Source organism: Tympanuchus pallidicinctus, unplaced genomic scaffold, assembly GCF_026119805.1.
Source record: "Tympanuchus pallidicinctus isolate F22 unplaced genomic scaffold, pur_lepc_1.0 scaffold4, whole genome shotgun sequence".
NCBI lineage: Eukaryota > Metazoa > Chordata > Aves > Galliformes > Phasianidae > Tympanuchus > Tympanuchus pallidicinctus.
In genome coordinates this window covers 10,649,320-10,672,863 of record NW_026294758.1, presented here as the reverse complement: position 1 = coordinate 10,672,863, position 23,544 = coordinate 10,649,320, and the positions used below count along the sequence as shown (strand labels likewise).

At 39.4% G+C, this 23,544-nt stretch overlaps 1 protein-coding gene across 2 annotated transcripts in view; it reads right to left on the bottom strand.

Annotated features, from left to right (window-relative positions):
• The window catches only part of PLPPR1 (phospholipid phosphatase related 1), a 144,101-nt gene that overhangs the window by 43,072 nt on the left and 77,485 nt on the right, over positions 1–23,544 (bottom strand). For both annotated transcript variants that reach the window (XM_052700620.1, XM_052700621.1), the window contains exon 2: positions 21,154–21,262. In XM_052700620.1, the coding sequence (XP_052556580.1) occupies positions 21,154–21,216 (63 nt within the window). In that variant the 5' untranslated portion in view covers positions 21,217–21,262. The remainder of the gene's footprint in view (positions 1–21,153; positions 21,263–23,544) is intronic.

Below are 23,544 nucleotides of genomic sequence, written 5' to 3'. Positions count from 1 at the left end.
GTACATGTTAGGGGGTGATCTGCTGGAGAGGAGCTCTACAGAGAAGGCCCTGGGTGTCCTGGAGGACAACAAGGTGACTAGGAGCCAGCAGTGTGCCCTGGTGGCCAAGAAGGCCAACAACATACTGGGATGCATTAAAAAGAACATGGTCAACAGGTGAAAGGAGGTGAGGCCACCTTTAGAATACTGAATACAGTTTTGGGCTCATCATTTAAAAAAAGACAGCAAACTCCTAGGAGGAGTCCAGTGGAGAGACAGAGATGATAAAGGGCCTGGAGCATCTGCTCTATGAGGAAAGGCTGAGTAACCTTTGTTTGTTCAGCCTTGGGAAAAGAAGATAACGGATCTGATAAATGTTGATAAGTATCTAAAGGGAGGTGGGAAGCAAATGGATGAGGCTGGGATCTTGTCAGTAGTGTGCAGTGATAGGAGAAGGACAGATGGTATAAAACTTGAGCATACAAGTTTATACAAACATGTGAAAGAACTTATTTATGGTAGAGGTGACAGAGCACTGCAACAGGCTGCCCAGAAGGTTGTGGAGTATCTTTCTATGCAATTTTTCAAGACCTGTGTGGACACCTATCTGTGTGACTTATTGTAGGGTACCTGCTTTGCAGGGGGTTTGGACTGGATGATCTGTTGAGGTCCCTTCTAACCCTGCAATACTGTAATTCTGTGAATATATATAAAAACACAGTAACACAGGGACTTTTAGCAACATTCAGATATTATCCATACCAGCAACATGTACATGCAGCTGTTCTTGTTTTGTTTTGTTTTTCTTTTAGGGTAAAAACTTGTTTTTTAACAGTAAAAGGAAAAGCTGTATTAACAAAGGCTCTCACAATGACCCGTGAGATTGGCAGGGCTCTTCTATGTGTGAAAACTAAGAATCTTCTCTCAGAAAAACCTGATGCATATAATGCAATTTTCCTTTAAAATCTCAGAAGCATGGAATAATACTGGGTTTCCTGATAAATGTGAGATTTATAGAAGCTAAGAGACAAAAAAGAATTACACTTCCATCCTCCAAAAGGGATAATAGATTAGAATTTTTTATGTTTTTATTTTTTGAACAGAGAGAATGTTTTCACAATGTATTATTAAAATCTCTGGGCCCCATGCATAATGTGTATTTTCCCTCAAGTAGATCCCATGAGCTTTTCGGCAGGTGGCATTAATGCACCATCCAATTCCAAATGGCATGCAGCCAGGAAACTGCTGCTTCCAGCAATTAACACCTTAAAATGATCAACAAACTGTGGCAAAGAGTAATTTCCTTACTAGAAAAGCCTGCCTTAAAATGGCATCTGTTCTAAATGTTTCTTTTTAGCAACAGTAGCAGACCATAGATGTGTTTTGACTACTCTGACATTGAATTAGAAGAAGAAAAGGGCACATTTTCCCACATTTTCCCATGTTTTCCCTTCTCTTTCCATTAGAGTGTCTGTAGATTCAGCATTTTCAAATGAAGAGAACATGACTGAAATATTTTAGTATTCAGGTGTGTACAAGCATCAATAATATCTACACAGTCCTCTCTCAAGGAGAAGATTTTTTCCTAGCTTGATGTATCTTCAAGTTTTAAAACTTGATCTCCAACTAAGAAGAGCAAGACAAGCAGAGAAGAATAAGAGATATTCTCATGGCAGACATGAATGGCCATATAGAATCCACATGGAGTGATGAGTTATGTTCCAGGGCTAGATGGCCTATGTATGTAGGACTTTCCCAAAGCAGATAGTAGAAAATCCTGGAAATGCCTTCTAGATTCATGGATGAAACTCTTCTCTACTTCTCAAAACCCACCACCAAAACATTACAAATACTTTCACGTTTCAAGAATCATGCAAGCAGCCATTGCTAGAAACAGATGCTTTGAAAGATGCTTGTTTGGTTGGAAAACTTGGAACATTTGTCACTTACTCTTCAAAACACAGGCTGAATTTTTTCCATATCATGAAACTGCCCAGAGGAGGGGTAGGAAATACAAAACAGTCTACCAGGATGTCCTCGGAGAAATAGCATGCTAATGCTGTAAAAAACTGATTTGATTGGCACACACATTTTATTTGCATAAGGCTGTTGCCCATAGAATTGTCCAACAGAAGGACCCCCTTGAAAGCTGAAATCCTGCCCCTGGCTAAAACAATTTCTGAGTTGCCATAAAATACTGAGAATGGCTCACTGACTGATGGTATTTCACTGTACAAATGGCTCATAAAAGCTGTTAAATCTGTAGTGTACTCTAAAGGTATTTTAGTCTAATGACTATTTTCACTCACATAGGAGTGTACTTACTCCTTACTTACTTACGTCGGGAAGATCTATTCCTCAGATGACGAGCAGCATCCGACCCTGACAAGAATTGGGATTCTGGCACAACAAACCAATATTTCTTTTTCTGAATGCTTTCCATGACTGCTGTGCTCATGGCATCGTCATGTGGTATCTTTAAGGTGTTCACTGAGAGGTCTGAAGGTATGTTTTGATTTCAGAGGTGTCCTTGCAGGTAGAAAAGCAAGCATCTTTCTGCAGATTGAAAGGACTGGCAATGGCAGTATCAGATGATAAAAAGATAAAGTAAAATGTGAAGGGAGCAAAGATCTGAAGGAAGTGAAAACCAAACCACACCAAAACACAATCCTTATTTCCCTTGTGCTTATTTTCAGACCACTAAATTTAAATATTAATGATGGACTGAGTAACATTTCCAGTGAAATATTTGAGTAAAGCTCAGAGAACACCAGTGACCAAGTGATTTTTTTCCAACCTTGACTTCTGGATAATGCCAAAGTGCACTACAGCAGAGTAGCTTTCTGCAATAGAGTACACTCCTCCTGATAAAGAGTTGTTTGTTCATGTCCAAGATGCATCTTTCTCTTCCTGAAAATCATTCCCAACTTTCCTCCACATGGAAAAAAAGGAGTTACCTTCCTTCAAGAAGCCATTGGGATCAGTAGGCCATTGCCTCATCCGCACATCGTTATTCTTCTGACGAATACCAAAGAAGCTAAAAAAAAGTTCCCTGTCAGATGGACAAAACTAAAAGCTGCTGGCATTATATCTGGTCAAAGGAAGAGGAAACTGTTTTTCATTCCCAGCACCTTTACCTTGCAGGCACAAGTATTTTCCTAGGAGGAAATCCTTACAAAAGTGTCACAGAGTTGCTGTGCAGTGTTAGAAAGAGCAGCTCTCCAGAAGTCCTATGTTACTCATACTGAAAATACTCTCTCAATCCGCTCTCTCATTAGCCGTTTCGTAGCTTTCATCTCTCCTGTTCTAGAAACATAAAAAAGGCCCCTTGTTCATCTCTGCTCATCAATTTGCCTCTTAGGAATCTCAATCTCAAGCAGAGACGGGCCTCTCAGGTTCTTAAAAGCTACTGCTTTGGGCAATGCAAATTTGAGTAGAAAGAAAATCTAGTTCTAAAAGAAATCAGTACCTTCCCCCATTTATATTTCAGTGAACATTTGTGGGTAGACCATAACACTGAAGAGATGTGAGGTTTAGCGAAACAGTAATAAACTCAGTTTAACGCTTAGGTAAAACTACTATTCTACAGTATTTCACAACTCAGCATACTTGAAAGTAAGCACAAAGTTTCACACAAGCCAAACATTCAGACACTCCATATTTTGAACCTATTTCTGTCACCTCTGGAAAAAAATAATGCTGCTAACACTGATTTCCAAAGGTGCTAACAACAGACTCTATTATGTGAAAGTTTTAATAATCACAGAAGTGCTGTGGGTTGGTGTTTGAGGTTAGGAGCAGGTAAATAATTTGGCAGAAATTAATGTGCATCCACAGACAAAAGGCTACAGTCAGATCCTATGACACATCTGTCTTTGCATAGAAAGGGCTTTCCCTCCGATAGGTGGCAGCTCCACAAGCTAGCTGTGGTCATGCCAAAAAGGAGCACATTTCATTGCTTTTTGCTAAGAATCAAACTGCCGTGTGCTGTAAGAAATATTTTGACAGGCATTTAGTTCTTCACTCTCCTTGTGGTCAGGGTCCTTACTCCTGTGTGCCTGGACTGTTTCTTCCCTTCATAAATGGGGCTTTGATAGTTTCATCAATTACAACAAATGACAGTTTTAAATTCTTAGCCCTGCTGACAAGTTCTTCGTTTATTATTATTAACTACTTCTTGCAGCAGTCTAATATTCTCTTTTCATTCTTTCCTATAGTGGCACAGCAGGCTGACATTTTAAGCCTGTACTTAATCCCCCTTCTTTCCCAAATACATAAAAACACTTCATCATTTTCAAATGACTAATACTTTAGTATTCCTGTTCTGCTACCTGCTGAGGAAAAGAAGAAAGGGAAAGGCTGAGTAATGGTGTTTCAGAGATAGCACCTTTCTAGATGACTGCATTTATTTATTACTAAAATGCATTCTAAAATGTTGCACCACTGCAATGGACATATAACTTCATAAATATGTATTTCTAAAAGAAAACTGCTTTCTTTATCTTTCAAAAGTTCTGTTGATAGTTTAAAGCCATTAAAGAAAGAAGAGACTTATAAAGAAGGAAGAATTCAGCTAGCAGCTACTGAAATACACTTAGGTTTTTTTTGACAAATCTGAGAGTCAAGTCTCAAACTGCAGCAGAAGTCAAGATAAAAGACGTCCTACATAGATGCTGAGATCCTGACAATAGTCTGAGGAATCTATGTAGGCAAGTGTCTCTGCCTCTGTTTCCCCAGCTCTAAAACTGAAATGTAGCTTCCCTTATAACATGGGTGTTACAGTGGTTATTTCAGCACAAGGTAGAGCCATCAAATAAGAGAACGACTACGTGGAGTGATGACCAAATACACACATGTCGAGATGTCATGCCAGACTGTTTTCTGTGCTCCACTTAACTGGTGAGGTTGGCATGCATCTTTAGAGATCACCTACTCCAGGCCCCTCGCTCCAGACAAAGTCAGGATGGCCAAATTCATGTCCAGTCAGGTTTTAAAGTATCTTAAAGCGTAAAGGTTCTGCAATCCTCTAAGTATTTGTTCATATCGATAAGATCCCCTCCTTAATGTTCTCCCTCCATCTGAACAGCCTCAGCCCTCTCAGCCTTTCTTCAAATTAAAGATAATCTAGTCCCTTATTCATCTTCATGGTTTTTCATGAGACTTATTCCTGGTAAGTCCACATGTTTTGTACTGGTGAGCCCAGCACTGGACAAACCACTTCAGATGCTTATCTTCAGCACTGAGCAAAAGGGAAGGATCATCTACATCTGGCAACACTCCTTCCAGAGCAGGCCAGGAGCCTGTTGGCTTTCTTTCTTGAAAGGGCACATCGCTATCTCATGTTCAGCTTGTCCACTGGCACCCCAGGTCCCTTCTGCTCCATAATAAGATCAGTAGTCATGCTCAATACTCCTTGTCGTTTTCATGTCCCTTGTATGATTTGACACAGTTTCCAGGATTAATAGCTCCATTGCTTTCACAAAGACCAAGCAAAGACTGGCCACCATGCAGTTCCCTGAATCTTCTTATCCTTCCTGAAGACATGAGTGACATTTAATCTCTTACTGTCGTCAAGAACCTATTCTAGTCACCATGACCTTTCAAAGTTTCTCAAGGGTGGCAAGTGGGAGCATCAGCCAGCTTCTATGTGTGCACCTCACAGGAGTTCATGGACTTGTGTATGCCCAGTTGTTTAAATGTTCCTTAGGCTGATCTTCTTCCTTAACTAATATTAAGGCTCCCTTGAACCAGACATTTCTGCCTCAAGAGCATTGGATTCTCAAAGGTCAATCTTACTGGTAAAGGCTGAAGCAAGGAAGGCACAGATACCTCTTAAACTTTTCTTTGTCCTTTGTCACCAGATTCCCTGTGGAACCAGGTTCAGCTGTAAGCCCAAATCTTTTTTATTCTTTCATTTACTGCTAATGTACCTATAAACAACTTTCTTGTTGACCTTTGCATTCCATTCCTGATTGAGCTCCAGGTGGGCTTTGGCTTTCCTAATCCCATCCCTGTATGTTCAGCCTGTGTCTTATATTCTTCCTGGATCACCTGAGATATGAAGTCATGCAAGCATCTGACATCAGCAACTTGATCATCTGTTTCAGGGAGCTGTCACCAATGTACTTTAGAAACCTCCTGAAATGCTTACGTTCTGCTTTGTTGTCCCTCAAGCAAATACCTGTGTAGGTACTTCCTTTTCACAGGCTTCTTCCTGTTGTCTGAACACCTCATCTGTTACTTCCTGATCAGCTGGTCTACCAGAGACATCCAAAACAATATCAGACAAAATCTTCAGTTCTATGCAATGTGCAATATATTGAGTTGTCAAGAAGAAACACTTTCTGCTCTGCCTGCAAAAACTTTCCTGAGAATAATGGAGATAGCATGAAAAGATCGGATCTTCAGATTAGAATTTGAGAGATCTTCAGCATTTTAAGTTCTGATGGTTTTGATTATTTGAGCCTGCCCTAACCTACCCTGTCAACATCAGGATTACAATAATCCACAAAAAAACATAATGTGACACATACATCAATCATATTAAAGTCACTTGGTATTCAGTAACTCTTTGATCAGTTTAAGACAATTTAATTAAATCTGAAGCCAGAAAATTTTGGTTTACTTGCTAGTTCTGAACCCACAAGCTCTCATCTGGTTCAGAATCCTTCCCAAGGCAGACATCCTTGGCCCAGCTACTCTTACCTAAAAGGTCACTCTCCCTTCTTGCTCTCGCATCCTGTCCTTCTTAACAAGCCTCTTGTCTATCCGTGGCAGCACTCCAGTTATGTGATGATGTATTGCTACAACACCAAGGAGAACACAGCCCCTCATTAATCCTAAACAAGTGTGTGTGATCATCCTTTCATCAGAGAATATATGAGCCCAAATCATGAATGATAGAAAGACAACAAGCTGTACTGATTTCCCCACAAAGGCATGGGAAGTTCTTCCTCTCTTTCACTTTTGTGCTTATACCTGATGTGATCTCACTTAACCTGTTTTGCTGATTAGTGACTCCTTTTCATACCATGCTGCTCCCTTTGGTTGGATGTTGTCCTTCCAATCTGACCACTTTTTCATATGGCTGTTGGTAATTTTCTCCCTCTCTCTTCATTTCTACTTTCAAGGTTTCCTCTCCATGTTGCCCAGCCTCTTTGCAGCGATACTTTTGCCCTATTTGGCCAGGTGGATCTACTTTTAAGAAGTCTTGACTCTCAAAGAGATTTTTGAGTCATTTGAAAGCAAATCCTATTGCTGACATCGCAGTGCCACTGCCACCAACATTTACCCATCTCATCAAGCCAGTCCTCCTTAGGCTTTTCCTCCTGACTGGCAGAATGGAAGAGACCACTGTCTGGGCTGCCATGCCTTACGACACTGCATCTGGAACACTGCCCCTAGACAGCAGATCTGGTTGGGCAGGGGCAGTCTCCTACCACTATCACTCACTGTATAGTTCCAGTTCAGCTGGCTCAGGTGCTCCACTGAACAAAGCTCCCAGCCGTTGCTGCGTATCTGCACATATGGACTTGGGTAACTTTATGGGGTTGTATCACATAAAAAAACATACAATAACAGTGAGTCACAGAAAATCGAGATCTCTAGTTTCATTCTAAGTGAGTGAGTGGCACATTATCTATTAGCAGAGTGAATACAATAAACTAGAAATGACAAGAAAAAAGTCCCAAACAATCAGTGTTTTTTGATAGAAGTTCCCTGACAAGTTCTGTGTTTAGATATCTGACATTCAATACCCCTGTGATTGATCACTGTGTTCAGTAAAGACACCAGATCCCCTTGTATCATGGCTGGCCAGAATTTATCATTCCAAAACTGTCTGCAGAAGGTGGAAAAATCAAATCTAGTCTAACAACACTGACCTATCATCATCTTAGCTGCCTATTCTGTTGCTTATTTCTTCCACATGTAAAGGTTTTCCCCATAAGTAGACAACCTGGGAGGTGGCTGGAGCTCTGAATCTTTGTCATTAACAGAATAGCTCAGATTAAAATTCATAAAATGTGCTTGTGCTTCTAGACAGGTGTTATTTAATAGTGTAGTGCAGGTTTACAGTAGTTAGACATTGATGAATGCAGCAGTTACTGTCAAAAGAAATTATCTACTGATACCAAGGTAGCAGATCGCTTAGTCCAACCAGAAGAATCAAATGGAGACAATGTTTTAAAATAAGCAGGCAACTGTCAAAGACGTTTTATTTCACCTACATGGACACAGTCTTATTAATATGTATACTGCCTTATAAAATCCATTTTGTTTGCCTCCAACAATTTTCCAGCTGAACAGGAAGCTTTAAAAAAAATAGTTACGTAATCACTTTGCATCTTATTTGCTGCTTCTAAATAATGTTGCGTCTGAGCCAATCCTTTTATACAACTATTTTATCACAGTTCATAATCTAACAATAGTCATGTTAAAAAATCAACAGCAGCCTCTTCAGTTTCCAGAATCTGTAATCATTTTTCTACATAATTACGAATAGAGAGATTGAAGAAAGAGATGGAAGAAGGAAAAACTTGCATAAAGTCACTAGGTTTTAGTGTTTACTAGTGGTTTTTTTTTTTTCTTTCACTTGAAGATAACATTCCCTTCATCTGTTAGTTCTGTCAAAAGAAGTAGAAATATTCACTATTTGCTACAGCCATTAGCCTGAAGAAGTTAGGTATTATTTAATTCAGCTGCTGCTCCTTTGAATATGCTGATATCAGAGACCTCCAGAGATCTCTTCCCATCTGAATTTTCCTGCGAGCCCACAACCTTTCTTTTAACTTGCATTAGTGTAGACCTAACTCTCTGATTCAGCTGACCCTGGCTGCCTTCCTTATTCAAATCACATCTACTGCAAATTTCTTCCAACTGCCCCAATGTTTGTTAACTTTCTTGTCTACAGAAAGACTCTTGCAATAAGAATGAACAGCCTGAAACCCACGCTGGAATGAATTCATACGAGACCCATGCCATACAAAGCACTGCTCTTCCCATAGTTAGCCAGCTGGAGACTCTCAGCACGTTTCCTACCGCTAAACCAGAACAGGACTGATTTTTGATTTGGCTGGTTCAAGTGAGCTCATAAAAATCATGGATGACTGCTGACTTAACTGGCTCCAAGTCAAAGATTAGCAGAATCACGAAGCTAATAAAAGTGTAATCTGTGATGCAGTCTCTTTGAAAGGTTAATTCATGCCATTATAACTGGAATCTCACATTGTGCAGGCACTCACAAGAAACTCGATTACATTTATGAGCTACATTTATTCCTTTTTTTTTTGCTATTGTTTTATTATAAATGCAGTAATGATTATAGACTGCAATAAATCAAATAGGAACTTAATCTATAGCTCTACTATGAAAAACAAAATATCAGAAACTCTTTTGATAAGAGATTTCAAATCTCAGTAGATAAAAATAATATTAAATCCATAATGCTGAACTTTTGCACACGTAATACACACGCAATACATTTCTTTGCTTTAATAAAGCATGTAACAAGTACTGATGTGTTATTACCATAAATAACTACTTTCAGATAGGCAAAGTTTATACTCCAGAAATAAAGCCATTAAGTGGTGATGAACAGTGGATTATTGATTTTTCAGGACATACATGCAACACTTAATAACAGAACTGTGGGAAGGAAATGCAGCAGTAATTCAGCCACTATGTAGCCAAATCTAGACATTCTTTTAGTTGTTAAATTTACCCTACTGAAGTCAGAGGCAAAATTGACAGTGGCACAATTTCACAGTCAGCAACAATTTCACAGTCATTTCCAACCTGCTTTCATTTGACTACAGCATGTTTTTGGTAGCCTTTATCAGTAATTACTGTAGAAATGTAAGAAGCTATCAATCATTCAAACTAATTTTAAACCTTTTAGAACCTATCTCCCCATGTGCAAACACATGGGGAACCCTTCAGCAAGGTTCCCCATTCATCCCCTCATGCAATAAGGTTGCAAAGAACATCAAGAAAAAGAAGCATAAAGCTGAATTCATGGTATGTGTAAAACTTTGGAGCAAACCAGGCCAGCTTCATACACCTCTACCATCTCTGTGCGTTATCCCTAGCCACAAAATACAGTGCACTGCATGAAAACCAAACTCTTCACTGCAAGACCAACAGAGATCACTGACACAAGGCTTTAGGTATGCTTAGGCTGGTGCAGATGGTAGTCCCAGTGAGTACTATGAACACATCACTTGAAAGAGAGTTACAGAGCCTTATGAACAACCACTTGATTTCTCGGGCTGTGTATCAGCTCTGTTACAATTGACTAGATGCTTAGTGACATACTGATTAATCACTTACCTATCAGCCCTTTCTAAAAATCCATCCCTAGCTGAAATCTGATCCTTTCAATCTACCTGCTTTAAGATGAAGATGATTCTTCACTCCTGACTGTTAAGTTAAATCTGGAGTGCTCCAGGATGAGCTAATGCAATTTAACATTGGATATACCAAAATCACAGATATCCCAATCTTAGAAAGTCTGAGCTTGCTAAATTCATCAGAAGTACTATTTTACCCATGACATCAAGCTGAAATGAAATTTGTTAAGACCCATCAACTCTGAACCTGTGGGTCAATCTCTAATCAATCACTACTGTGAGTAAACACCATCACGAGGAATGATTTCATGACTTATGATTTCATGTATGTTAGGCTTCAGCTCCCATTTAGCACAATTTGCACAAGTAACAAATTCCAAAACACCAATTCACACTTACAGATTTCTGCAAATTTATCTTATATGGAAGATTTTCATGTAATATCTCAAGTAGCTGCACTTTGTTCACAGCTGGGTACAAACATAAGAGTCTGTGCAAAATTGGACAGTATATGGCTAGACTTCTGGAAAATGATCTGAAAACTACTTGTATTATATTCAATATTTCCCTGAAGTTCCTTGTGAAACGCATCACTGAAGTGTAGTCTGACTGTGAAAATGTATTAGATTAAATTATATTTATTGCTAAAAACCTGGGATGTGGGGATGGACTGAGGAGGATCGGCCGGCCTCCCTCATGAGCAGTCACGAAACCTGAGGTGCACCAATCTAAGTGAGTTAGGAATACAGAAACATACAGCATCATTTCTTCTTAGAACTATGTTTTGTTTTATTTGCTGTCACACACCGTTGCAGCCATAATAGCTTTACTTCTTTTTGTGCCAGTAACCAGATTATTATTCCGTTGTAATTTGAAGGGAGAAGATACCAGTTCTTGGGGAAGTTCCAGGACGGGCCAATATTTTAGGGTGGTAAAGTAAGCACAAGACGTGGCAGGCTGATTCTTGAAACCAGTTCTAAAACTCTTTGGAATGTCTAAAGAATGAAAACGCCAATATTCTTTAACAGCTGAACTGTTCATACTCACCTATGACTCCACTCCTGTAACACTGCTAGAACAAAACTCTCCTCCCTTCTGCTGTCTGGAGTGGTTGGTTGGCTGGCTGGTGGTCAGAATTGAATTATTTTGCCAGCCTGGTGAAATAGGGCACAATGGTTAAATAGACCTAAGGGAATCCTCCATAGTCAGAAACTTTGAATAGGCTTGATAACACAAAATATACATTAAAAACCTGCTTTGCCCTGAGGTTTCTCATACCTTTCCTACTGATGGGTTCTGGGAAGGCTGGATATTTGTAATTAATGTTACTCAATATGGATTTTGGATTCCTATTCATTCCTTCCCACCTTTTTTGGATTTGCTTCTAAATAAATGTAGGGATATTCCTACAGATTACAGAAAATGTATGGTCACAGATGCAGATCATAAGAAATGGTGTAACTGTGCCATGGCAGAGTCAATCACATGACAATGCACTGCATCTGCAATGGTTGTCAAATCTTCTTTCATCAGAGTAAATAAAGAGCTCAATGTTGCGTGCTTGAAAGTATGAAACACTTTCAGATCTTTGAACAGTGCAAAAAAAAACCCCAACAACAAAAACTTCTCCTCATCTATCATAATCTGCAACAAATACTACAATCTAAGTGTACTTCTGAAAAAAGGGAAGAATTCAGCAGTAATTTTCATTGACAACAATCATTTAACATCTGCTCATGTTATACACTGTTGTATTTATTTTCATATTGTTTCCTATGTTAAGCCTAATGAAAGTTGCCCAGTTGTTACTAGAAATACAATGATATTTAGAGGACTGAAAATGTAACATTTGAAACTTCAATTACAGAACTCTGTTTTTCTAACATATCTTTTTACAGTTCATTTATAAACAATACTAATTACTAATGTTTTCTAGCAGTAATCTACCAGAAGTGTGCTTTTTAACCCAAAATTCACAAAGTATCTCTCTTCTTAAAAATCAAAGGAAATCTTATTTGTTTCCCCAATTACTGAGTAATTAAAAAATCACTATTCTTTCTGAACCTGGTTGTATAGACCAATGAAGTACAATTTTAAATGATCATAAAAACTGTTGGTGATCTTCAGGACACAGCAAAGCAGATAAAGCAATGTGTTCACAGCAGTTTCTGCCATTACCAAATACAATTTTTAATCACCCATAAAAGCAAAGAATTTTTGCTACTGTTAAATTACTGCATCAAATTAATTGTTGCAGAACGTGAGACAATATTCAGCTGTCAAATGGATTATTTGCGGTGGGAAAATTTGAGAATAAAAACAGGGGATATAAAACTGGGTTAATATGGCTGCAAGAAGTGGTACAATCCTTTGGTCATTTATGTTTTACAGAAAAATGTAATAATGCAATTAATCCCTCTTGAGTAGGCCCTTACTGTTAATTTCTAAATGTTCTCAAGAAGATAATCAAATAGCAATCTGTTTTCTTCCAGAGTGCTCATCTCAGCTTTGAATCTTCTGCTGTAAAAGGTTTTGTTCTTTTTGTCTAATTGTGAGAGCCCCAGAAGGAATATCTGTTCAAAAAATTAAATTTCATATTGTGGAAAGGTGAGGTTGGAACTAATCTTTAGGGCCCCTTCCAACCCAAGAAGGGTTGGAAGAACCCATAGAATCATTCTTTGATTCTATGACACTAGAAGCGCGTAGCAATTCAGCAAAATCAAACCAGTACTCATCAGACACCCATTTAATGAGATTAAGCCGATGGTACGCTATGGAGTTATCATTGTAACAAATAAGTATGTGACAGACATAACAGGAAAGCAAGCAATTAGGAATGGGGAGCATAAAGAGATATTTATAAAGAGACAAAGAGAAATGGATGTATTTGCTGAGTGAGCAAAAAACGAAGCAGTGAGTCTCAGGAACCAGAAGTGACTGAAGCGTAGGGATTATTCAGAAACATCATCTCGCACCAAGAGAAGTACCTTTGGTTTCGCACAGCATCTGTCACCATCAGTTCACACAATCATCTAACTAGCACAGCTAACGATGGCGAGTTTATACAATACCAGCACACAACATGTCCCTTAGGGTGCTTTGTCCTCACCACATCACAGGATAGCTGCCTAGTACTTAGTACTGCACGCTGCTGGCAGTGTGCAGATGGAGGAACAAGGCACTGGGACTGTGTGTGCAGAACCACAACAAATTGGCTTGTCTGGGCTGCTCTTAGTGAAGAGGAGTTGTCTTGGGTGCCAGGAATGGTGTGGTGAGCAGGACTAGGGAAATAATCCTGACCCTTTACTTGGAACTGGTGAGGCTGTAGTACTGTGCTCAGTTTTGGGCATCTCTGTACAGACAGGACATAGAGGTGCTGGAGCAGGTCCAAAGAAGGGCAACAAGGCTTGGGAAGTGCTTGGAGAATATGTCTTACGAGGAGCAACTAAAGGAACTGAGGCTCTTTAGTCTGGAGAAGGGAGATGGTTGAATCGCCATCCCTGAATGTGTTTAAAATCTGTCTGATTTGGTGCTCAGGGATGTGATTCAGAGGATGGTTGTTAGAGTTAGGGCAGTACGGTTAGGTTGCAGTTGGACTCAATGATCTTGAAGGTCTTTTCTAACCTGAGCTATTTTATGATTCTATGATTCTAATGCTTCTTATTTACTTCCGTGGAAACTACAGCTAATACAAAGAGCACAATAATATTGTTTGATAGAGCAAATTTTCAGCTATAAAATACTATTTTTCAGCACATTAGCTCTCCGTCTTCACCAGCAATGGCAAAGAGCCCACGTGCCATCCTCGTAACAACCAGCAGAAGTGACCCACTGTTGCTGTTGCCACTGCTGAAACACAGCTCCCACCACCTCACATCCACTCATTAGTCTCAAAAAACATTCATAAATGCTGATGAATGTTAATGGGTGCAGTTTTCTGCATAAAGGAATTCAGTGACACACCTATGCTTCATCTGCACCTCCATATCAGATGCCATTCTACCAGACCACCAATCCACTGCCATCTGTCACACAGCAACAACATGTATTGGTGGGAAGCTTCAACCTCAACTGCCATACTACCAACATTCACCTCTCGTGTTGTGGGCCATAAAATAGCAGGCACTATTTTTGGAGCAGCCCTCATTAAATTAATAGTATATATACAATACAAAACAAAAGTTATTTTATTTTTTAATGTTTTTTATTAAAACATATAAACAAGACAGCAGCAAAACCACAAAAATAATGCGATATGTGACCCTCTTTTTGTGAAACTGATTTCTCAGTCTGGTTCTGGAACTGGCTGTAGAGTTCTCATAATGAGGCCTCAAGGTGTCCAGTGAATTTTTGATGAAATTTCACTCTTTCTGCACTTCATCCTTGAAAACAATTGTTCACAAATGTATGTAGTGCCAAAAGCAATGGCACAAGTAAAGCATGACTGTGAAGAGAGAGATATCTCTCTCTGCCAAGAAAGGGAATAAAAACATCTGGTAAAGAGATTTGATTAGATGTTTGATTGCAGCTTTGCACAGTACAATTGAAAATTTACAAGTATTGTACTTCTGTGGACTGAAAATGAAGTTGCAAATGAAAAAATAATTTTTTCAATTTTTTTAAAGCGACCTTGAAATCAGTTCCCAAATTCCTTTACACAATGGAAAGCATGGCTGCATGTTCACAGGACTGCGTTTAGCCAACGTATCAAAATACAAACAGTTACGTGCCATCAGTGGAGCTGGCAGTGCACTGTGCCCCATGCCCTGGTGTCAGCTCAGACAGGGTTAATGGCACACTGATGTCCTGCTGGTGCCAAGGGGCTGCTCAGCAGGAAGACCCTCTGCAGGAGGTGGCCAAATTGGGAGCTATGCTGAGCTGTGTGCAGCCTGCGGGGCCGCAGGTTGGACATGCTTGAGTTCTACAGCAAGGCAGCAGTTAGTGCCACCCGCTGGAGAATCTTTCCTGTCTGCCTCAGCAAGAACCAAAATCATAAAGTCTCACAAGGTGAATACTGGATACCATCACAGAATGCAGCCACTGAGCGCTGCGCTTGGACTGTTGGAAGTGAATTTAGCCCATGTTGCCTCTTTACTTGATATTTATATTAAAGTTTGCCTAGATTTTTTGTGTGTTTTCTAGGAGAACCAGACAGTGCCTTGCCAAAATTAAAACCCATATATTGACCATCCAAAAAAAAAAAAGCAACAACTCTATGTTCACACCTTTAAGAAATGCTAGTCACTGTAATACAAATAGCAGGATTCTCTTAGGAGATAAACAATTTTTTTTTTTTTAAACAAAACACGAATAGAAAGTCACTCCCAATGTATTCTATACCTCTTACAAATGTTGCTTTGAGGATCACAGCATGCAGAGAAAGACCCTTCACACTGCACTGGTAAAGTAAGGCAGAACTTTCCACAGTCCATGCACACTCTGTCAGAATTACAGATCACCAGTTGGTACACCCAAATGGACAATCTTTCAAGGTTTCAGAACATTTAAACAAACAAAGAAACCAACCAGAATTAAAAAATGTGGCATGAATGTCGTAACTGTTCTAATGATTTTTTCTAGTGATTTTTTCATAGTTTCCAAATGGCTGTTGTTCAAGAGACACGTCTCACTTTCACTAATGATTTCAATATTGAAGAAATTCTGCTGCTAAAGTTCAGTGATTGGCTTGACTATATAACATACTGGCAGGAAAATGCAAATAGGCAGAGAAAGTGATGAATACGTTTCAATCTGTAAGTTATTTTCTTTGGAATTAGCTTTGAATTGGTGTCAGAAGATAATTCAGTATGTCCAAAACTAAAATAGCAGAAAAAGTAAAGAAAAAATTACCTCACTGACTATGGAATAAAAGATCTCGTGAGGCTTTAACATACCTACAGTTTGTTCAGAATAGATATAAGAGTAATGTTTTGTGTTCTGCAGCATTTTTTATTTTCTTTCTGAGAGGGAAACAGAAAAGATTTTTCTTATAAAATCTTCAGTTCTATGCAATGTGCAATATATTGAGTTGTCAAGAAGAAACACTTTCTGCTCTGCCTGCAAAAACTCTGCCTGAGAATAATGGAGATAGCATGAAAAGGTCGGATCTTCAGATTAGAATTTGAGAGATCTTCAGCATTTTAAGTTCTGATGGTTTTGATTATTTGAGCCTGCCCTAACCTACCCTGTCAACATCAGGATTACAATAATCCACAAAAAAGCATAATGTGACACATACATCAATCATATTAAAGTCACTTGGTATTCAGTAACTGTTTGATCAGTTTAAGACAATTTAATTAAATCTGAAGCCAGAAAATTCCTCTGTTTTACTGTGTGAAGACACCTCAGATGCACCTTCTAGAAGGAACTGTACTTGAAATTTAATCCTCATATAACCCTCGCCCTAAAAAAACTCAAGCTCAAGGAAGAGGAAAATGAAAGCAAAAAGTGCAATATAGTCAGAAATTCCTGAATATTTTTCTTCTTTTATTATCTAGATAGCCATTATAATCATTATTACCATTGAGTCACAAGAGATGAGAAGGTTATAATAAAAAAACGACAAGATGCTGCTTGATTATTGTTTCTTTAAGAAGTACCATTCACACAGACACAATGGCTCAAAAGTCTTCTGCATGCTTTGACACACACAGTTGTGCAGATGCTTTTTACCAAAATATTGAACCATAACTTTCCAACATCTACCAGGAAATATAATCACCATACCACAACACACTTCCTGTCACTTATCATAACCATCAAATATGCTGGAAAAGTAGTTGTAATCACTTTAATCCCACCAAATTCAGTCCGAATATACGCAGCTCTCTCTACCTATTTCGTCCCAGATTACTAACACTCCAGGTGAGAAGACATAAAAGAGAAAGACCAGAGAGCATGGAGCGCACTGCTAGGTCAAAACCTCATGGCAGCTCACTATTCCTCCTGAAAGAGAACTGGGATTCACCACACAGTGCTCCCACTGCAAAAACCCCTTTTCTCTGCTCATGGATGTGCTGCTTACACCTGACAGTAGGCACAGTTGTCCTGATGAGGTACCCTCTGCCCCTGCAGATTGGACAATGAAAAACAACCCCCCGATTGTGATTTAACTTTCTGTCATACTTGTCCATAATTCATTAGAACACTCCAGAGATAAGTTCTGACCATCGAAAAGTCCTCAAATGATCTGCTGTGAAGTATTTGCACTTGCTGGGATAAATTTGGAGCCTACAGACAGCCAAGAGCTCCCAAGCCTTTGCTGCACTCTCTGGGTCCACCACTGAAGCCGCCTGAGTAGGGTATTCTGCCCTTTGCACTTCTAAACAGTCTGCAGCAGCAGGCAGCATCAGTCCTCAAGGAGCAGATCCTCAATGTCCTGTTCACCTCTTAGAGCAGGGACACATACCAGTTGAGTGACGAACAAAACTACTCCAACCTTGCTGCAATTTGCAATATGTGAGCAATGCAGAAGAGAACCTTGCAGAGATGTGAGAAGAATGGCTGGTTGGAGTAGATTACTGGAAAGAACTTCAGTGGAACCTTTCTGCTTTGCTTCCCTTATTATCCTAGCCCAGACGTGCTCTATCCAGAGAAGGAGCAGGATGAGGACTTTGAAGAATCTAATGAGAAAGAGGAGGAGGAATCTGAGGAGGAAGAACAATCCGAAGAGTCTGAGGAGGAAGAACCACCATCAGAGAAAAGGATGTAGAAGAGTCCTCCTCCAAAATCATGAAGCAGGGCCTCTCCAATGAAGTGAAGATAATTCAAGCCCAAATCCAGAAAAACCTTTGCAGCCTGCTGGGAGAAAGCAAAGCCTCCATCCAAGGTGAAAACTCCTGCTAAGAAAGCCAAACCAACAGCCCCAGCCATCAGGAAACCCTCTGCTGGCAGCTCATCCAAGAAACCAGCCGTGAGTGGGAAGAAGAAAGTGAAGCCCCCTGCCAAGGGCAAATCTGCTGTGAGGAAATCTCTTCAGGTAAAAAAGTAGATTTGTCCACTGTCAGGGAATCCTATGATCTAATCCACAGTCTTGTTTTATTAAGTCAACATGCATTTGTATTTCAGTTCTGATGCTTAAACACTTTTTTGTTGTTCTTTGTTTAAATGTTGGGGAAAAAGCTGAAAACTAAATCAAACCAACCCAAGCATTTGTTAGATCTCAGTCCTGTGCCTTGTGATTACCCCTCCCCTGGAACAAGTCATCCTTAGTTTCTGCAATTATTTTAGGACTCTTCTAGGACCTGTAATCTGTACATTTTATGGTGTTCCCTTTGGAACTTCAAAGAAGTTATTTGTATCTCTGTGCAGCAGGAACGTGGTGATTGGAGAAACACAACTCTTAAGTGAGAAGGTACAACGGCACAAGAGTCCTCCTTAGATCCCCTGCATGATGAGGTCCTTCTTGTCCTTCAGCTGTACAAGAGCTTCCTGAAGGCTCTCTCCACTGTCACTGGCTGCAAATGCTCCAAGGTGGGACAGGGAAGGAGAGAACATGACTCTTGCACTTCCTAATCAAATGTTTGCAGACTTAACACAATCTGATATAACACATCATTATAAACTTTTGGTAACAAATGCCAGACTGCAACAATATCTCCCATGATACAATAAAGGACCATCTGGAAAGCTGCTGTATTGTTTGTGAGAAGCACTCAGATCTGATAAGAGGCTAGAGATTAGTTTAATGAATCCATATTCAGTGTTTAAATGCTTAATGTGACACTGTGTTTCTAATTAGGGACTAAAAATGTTCATTTATCATTTCCATCATCACAGATTAGACATAACATGCTATCTCTATGTTATCAGAAAAGTTCATATTTTGCATTAAAAAAATGGAATTAGTAGACTCAGACATAGCATGGAAGTTCTTATAATGAGCTATTCATCTTCAGATCAGATTTTATAAAAACTAACTGCTTCAAGTTAGCTGAGAGTGAAGAAAATGAAAAGGAAAAAAATGGAAATTGGAATGAGTACTAAAACTGTGTCTCATACAGACTAGAGCATAATTGTATTTAAAATGTGCAAGCTGCTTGTGGCACCTTCTTTCCACCATCACTTATTTAAAAGGATGCTGCATATTGGGCACTTGCCCAATATCTACTCTCAGTTACTGTCAGAGTAACTGACATAACAACCAAGCTAAACTTAAATAATGCCACTTCTTAAGAGTAAATATCTCAAAATTTTGAAACAAAGCACTACATTCTATGGAAGATAGTAAGGAAGGCAGGATATCCAGGGGAACATCCTAGAAATAATAATATGTCAAGATCACCCACCTTCTCACTCATGAGCACCAAACATGTCAGCTCCCAGACTGTTTTCATGTGGATAAACTTTATCTGGAAAGCAGGCAAAGTTTTTTTGCTGTCCTCCATGCACCTTTAGCAATGGCAGCCTAGTATCATACAGCTTATCAACTTACCCTTAGTCTCATACACATAATGTGGTAGTATGAAAAGGAAAGTGCTTTCAGCGTGTCTTTAGATTTACAAGGTTTTCAGATCGAATGGCTACTATCAATCATCTCTGCATTCCCAACAGGAGATTAGATTTCCTGTTTTTTAATGCTACAATGCCTGATACTGTAGTTCCAACAGTGCTACATTAAAAATCTCCATCTTGGACAAACAAAACAAAACAAAACAAACAAACAAAAAAAAAACAACAGGGAAAAACGTGTTTTTGTGTAATGCAGAAGAGAGAACATCATTTTTACACACTACTTCTCTGATTGTACCTGATTTTTCATTTAAAATTATATTTTAATCAGGAAGGCAAACATATGTTTCTTCTGAGCTTACTGTAGTTTGTTCTCTGCTTTTACCCTTCCTTTCTCTAGGTGATGGGATAAGATAGTGGCTTGTTTCTCGATAAGAAGACTCTCAGTCTCCTCAAGAAGTGGATGCAGAGGTTCCTCAGAAGTTGGACGTTGTGTCAATGACAAATCCCTGCAAGTCACTGGAAAGGTGACCCACAAGTGGGTAAATGTTAGAAAGATCCTGGATGTCACTGTGAGGCCTGTTGTGAACAGCACTGATTTACAGTGCCCATTCTGCCTGCTGCAGCAGCACATTGGAGCTTTTCCAAAATTGCAGGGGGAATGAGGTAAGTCTTCCTGTATATCCACCATTACAATTAGTCTTTTATCTGTTTTTAGTGCCTCTCTTGTCAGTAAGCATAAGACATCTCACAACTTGGGCCAAAGAGTAAGCACTGCATTCAAGCTACATTAGAGAGGTGACACTATAAATAGGCAGTCACGGCAATTATGTCAAAATTAAGATGAGTTTTCACCCTCCCTGCAAAATAGATCAACACCCTCACTGAGAAAACCCTTACAGCCTTTTAATCACCAGTTGAACATTTGTTTCAGTATTGATTTTGATCTGTCTGGCAGTGTTGAGGTAAGAAACAACACAGAAAAGTCAGTCATATAGAGAACTGGGCCAATTTAAAAAAGTTGAGCTTAACAAACATGTGGAAATATCCACTCCTGTAACTGTACTTTTTGTCAATTCACATAACTTTGAGTTAGCCAACTCCTTCTTCAAACTCAAAGGCTGGCTGTTCCTCACCTACATTTTATGTTGCAACTGAGCTAAAAACAGAGTTAAATGTTACTTGCTAAGCTTATGAACTGTTAGACTACTAGGTCTGACATTTCTCTAAACAATACCTAGTCTTCATGCTGCCTGAAAATAGATACAAGCCTGAAGAAAACTGAGAAAACTCAAGTAATCACTTGCAGACTTACACCTCAGCTATTTGGCCAGCAAAGTGATTTTTTGAGATAACTGAGTGCTGCACTCACCTCAACAAAGATGAAGCAGGGGATGATGGAGTAACTTCTCTGGGTGTTGTTTCCCAAAGCCATTTCTCATCACACTTCTTGAGGAGGCACCGTTGAAAACTTTATAATCCTGAAAAAGAAAAGACAAAGATATTTTAGTATATTCCACTATTTTGCAAACTCCACATTTAACATACCAAGGTTCATAACATGGCATTCTGGTCTGGGGAAACAGACAAAAAAGAGCATAAAAGTCTAACTTGTGTTTGTTCGAAATAAGCTGAGAAGGCATTCCTTTTGCAGCACAGAAAATAACTGACAGGTAAGAAGTTATATCATTTATAGAGAAAAGAGCAATAAGGGATACAACTGTTGTCCTTAATGACAATCCACTCCCAAGCAAATTCTTCTTCCTCACAACACACTGTGAAACTACATTTTTGTCCTACTACCCTGCCTACAAATGTCTTCTGAATCAAGAGATGATGGCAATTGACTAATGAACCCATGCTTTAAAAGACACACTTATGATACAATATACAATGTAAAAATAGTCAAGTGTTTATTTGCATGAAATGTGACCAACTCAGGAAGATATCATGGCTTATCCATACAAAAAAAAATCCACTACCAAGCATATGTAACAAGAATGCATGGGTCTGCAAATTCTTTTTGTCCTGCTATAACCTAGTATACTAGCTCAGAACCTTTCCTATGTACCATTACTTCAAGCTACTGGCTGTTTTTATTAACATACCATGTCACAGTCTGTGCCAAGACATTTAATTTCTTTGCAGCACAAAATTACAAAAGAAGATACAGAATTTTTATTGAGAGACTGTGATTTTGTGCATGAATGCACCAAAAAGCTGAGTCTGGCTCAAAATGTCTAAGAAAATGGGACTGGTAGTGACCTAAGCTAGCAGACAAAAGGATCTGAAAAAGTAGTGTGTAGATCAAGACCTGCCAGGTGCGTGTTTGCAGGGAGCAGGAGACACCCATGAGGGTGCAAATCCTTTGCAATAACTTTAAACGTGAGCACAGATTACACAGAATCATAGAATATTCACATTTTTCTCAAACACCAGCAGGCTATGACTAATGACCACCTTCTTGGTGAAAAGCTGCCCCACCTCTCTCCTTGTGAAGAAGCTCTAGGCCATCATGAGATTCCCCCTCCATAGGCCTCACCTCTGTATTTAGATGGGCACAACCTCATTTCCAACACACCAAAATCGTACACTGATGACAAGAATCTCATGGGCCAGGACCACAGGTTAAGAAAGAGGTGAAAGCTTGTGTATTTTCCAGAAGCTTTGCACATCAAGTAGGTTCAGCTCCTTGACCTCGCTGTTATCAGGATGAGGATTCAGGCCCTGGCATATGGAGCTTGTGAAGCTCAGAAAGGGAGACAGTGCTTTCTGATCAGCTCTCAGCAGAGGCACTGGAAAACACACATAGCAGAGCACAGAGTTCATCAGAGGTTATGGAGAGGAACTAGGTCACTTGCTAGCTCCATCCAGCTAGAATTGCCACTTAAGGACTGCTTAGTACATTTTTCATCTCGGCGCTCCATAATTTATTTGAACCAGAGCTGTAAAATACATAATGCACATGAAGATTTTGATAATGTGGTTCTAGGACCAGCTGCAGTAGCTGCAGTGAAGACATTGTGTTAAGACAGCTTCTGGGTTCCCAGCCATTGAAAAATGCAGTTCTGGCTCTCATGCAATGCTCAGAAAATGCTACCTCTGACATGCTTCAGATTCCCATCCTACACTGTATCCCAATTCTGAAATACAAACATTCTGAATTTCAAAATGCCTGTTTTTTTGAAGCATACTTCAGCTGCACTTAGGATATAAAATGGGTTTTCTCTCAGGGATTTGTGCCTTTTTTGGGGCGGGGGAATGGGTTGGATTTTGCAATTCCAATTCCATTTCATTATAGAAAAATTCTCCAATCATTAATTTTTAGCTATGCCTTTCATACACTGGCTCTTGTGCAGCACCCTCTCCATTTAATTCATCGAATGCATGGTGCTTGGTGGAACAGTGGGTTAGAGAGTTAGAGCCACTTACAGTGCATTACTTCTATTAACTCTTTTTGTATCCTGGGGATACTCTCATCACCTTTTCTGCAAATCCTAATTTTCAAATGGCTTAGTGTAAATATGTTATTACCTTAGCACCTTCGTGAATGCCATCCCAGATCCACCTTTCAAACAAACAATATTTTTCATAACACTGTCTCATAATTCACAGCCCTGCCTACACTTCCAATGGCATGTTCCTAATGAAGGCAGAGAGCTGCAAGCAACCTAGGAATTTAAGAAATGTTCTCAACAAATGCATGAAGCAACTGCTGAGGTTTCTTAGCAGACCTATAAAAACGTTTAATTTAATGCTAGGA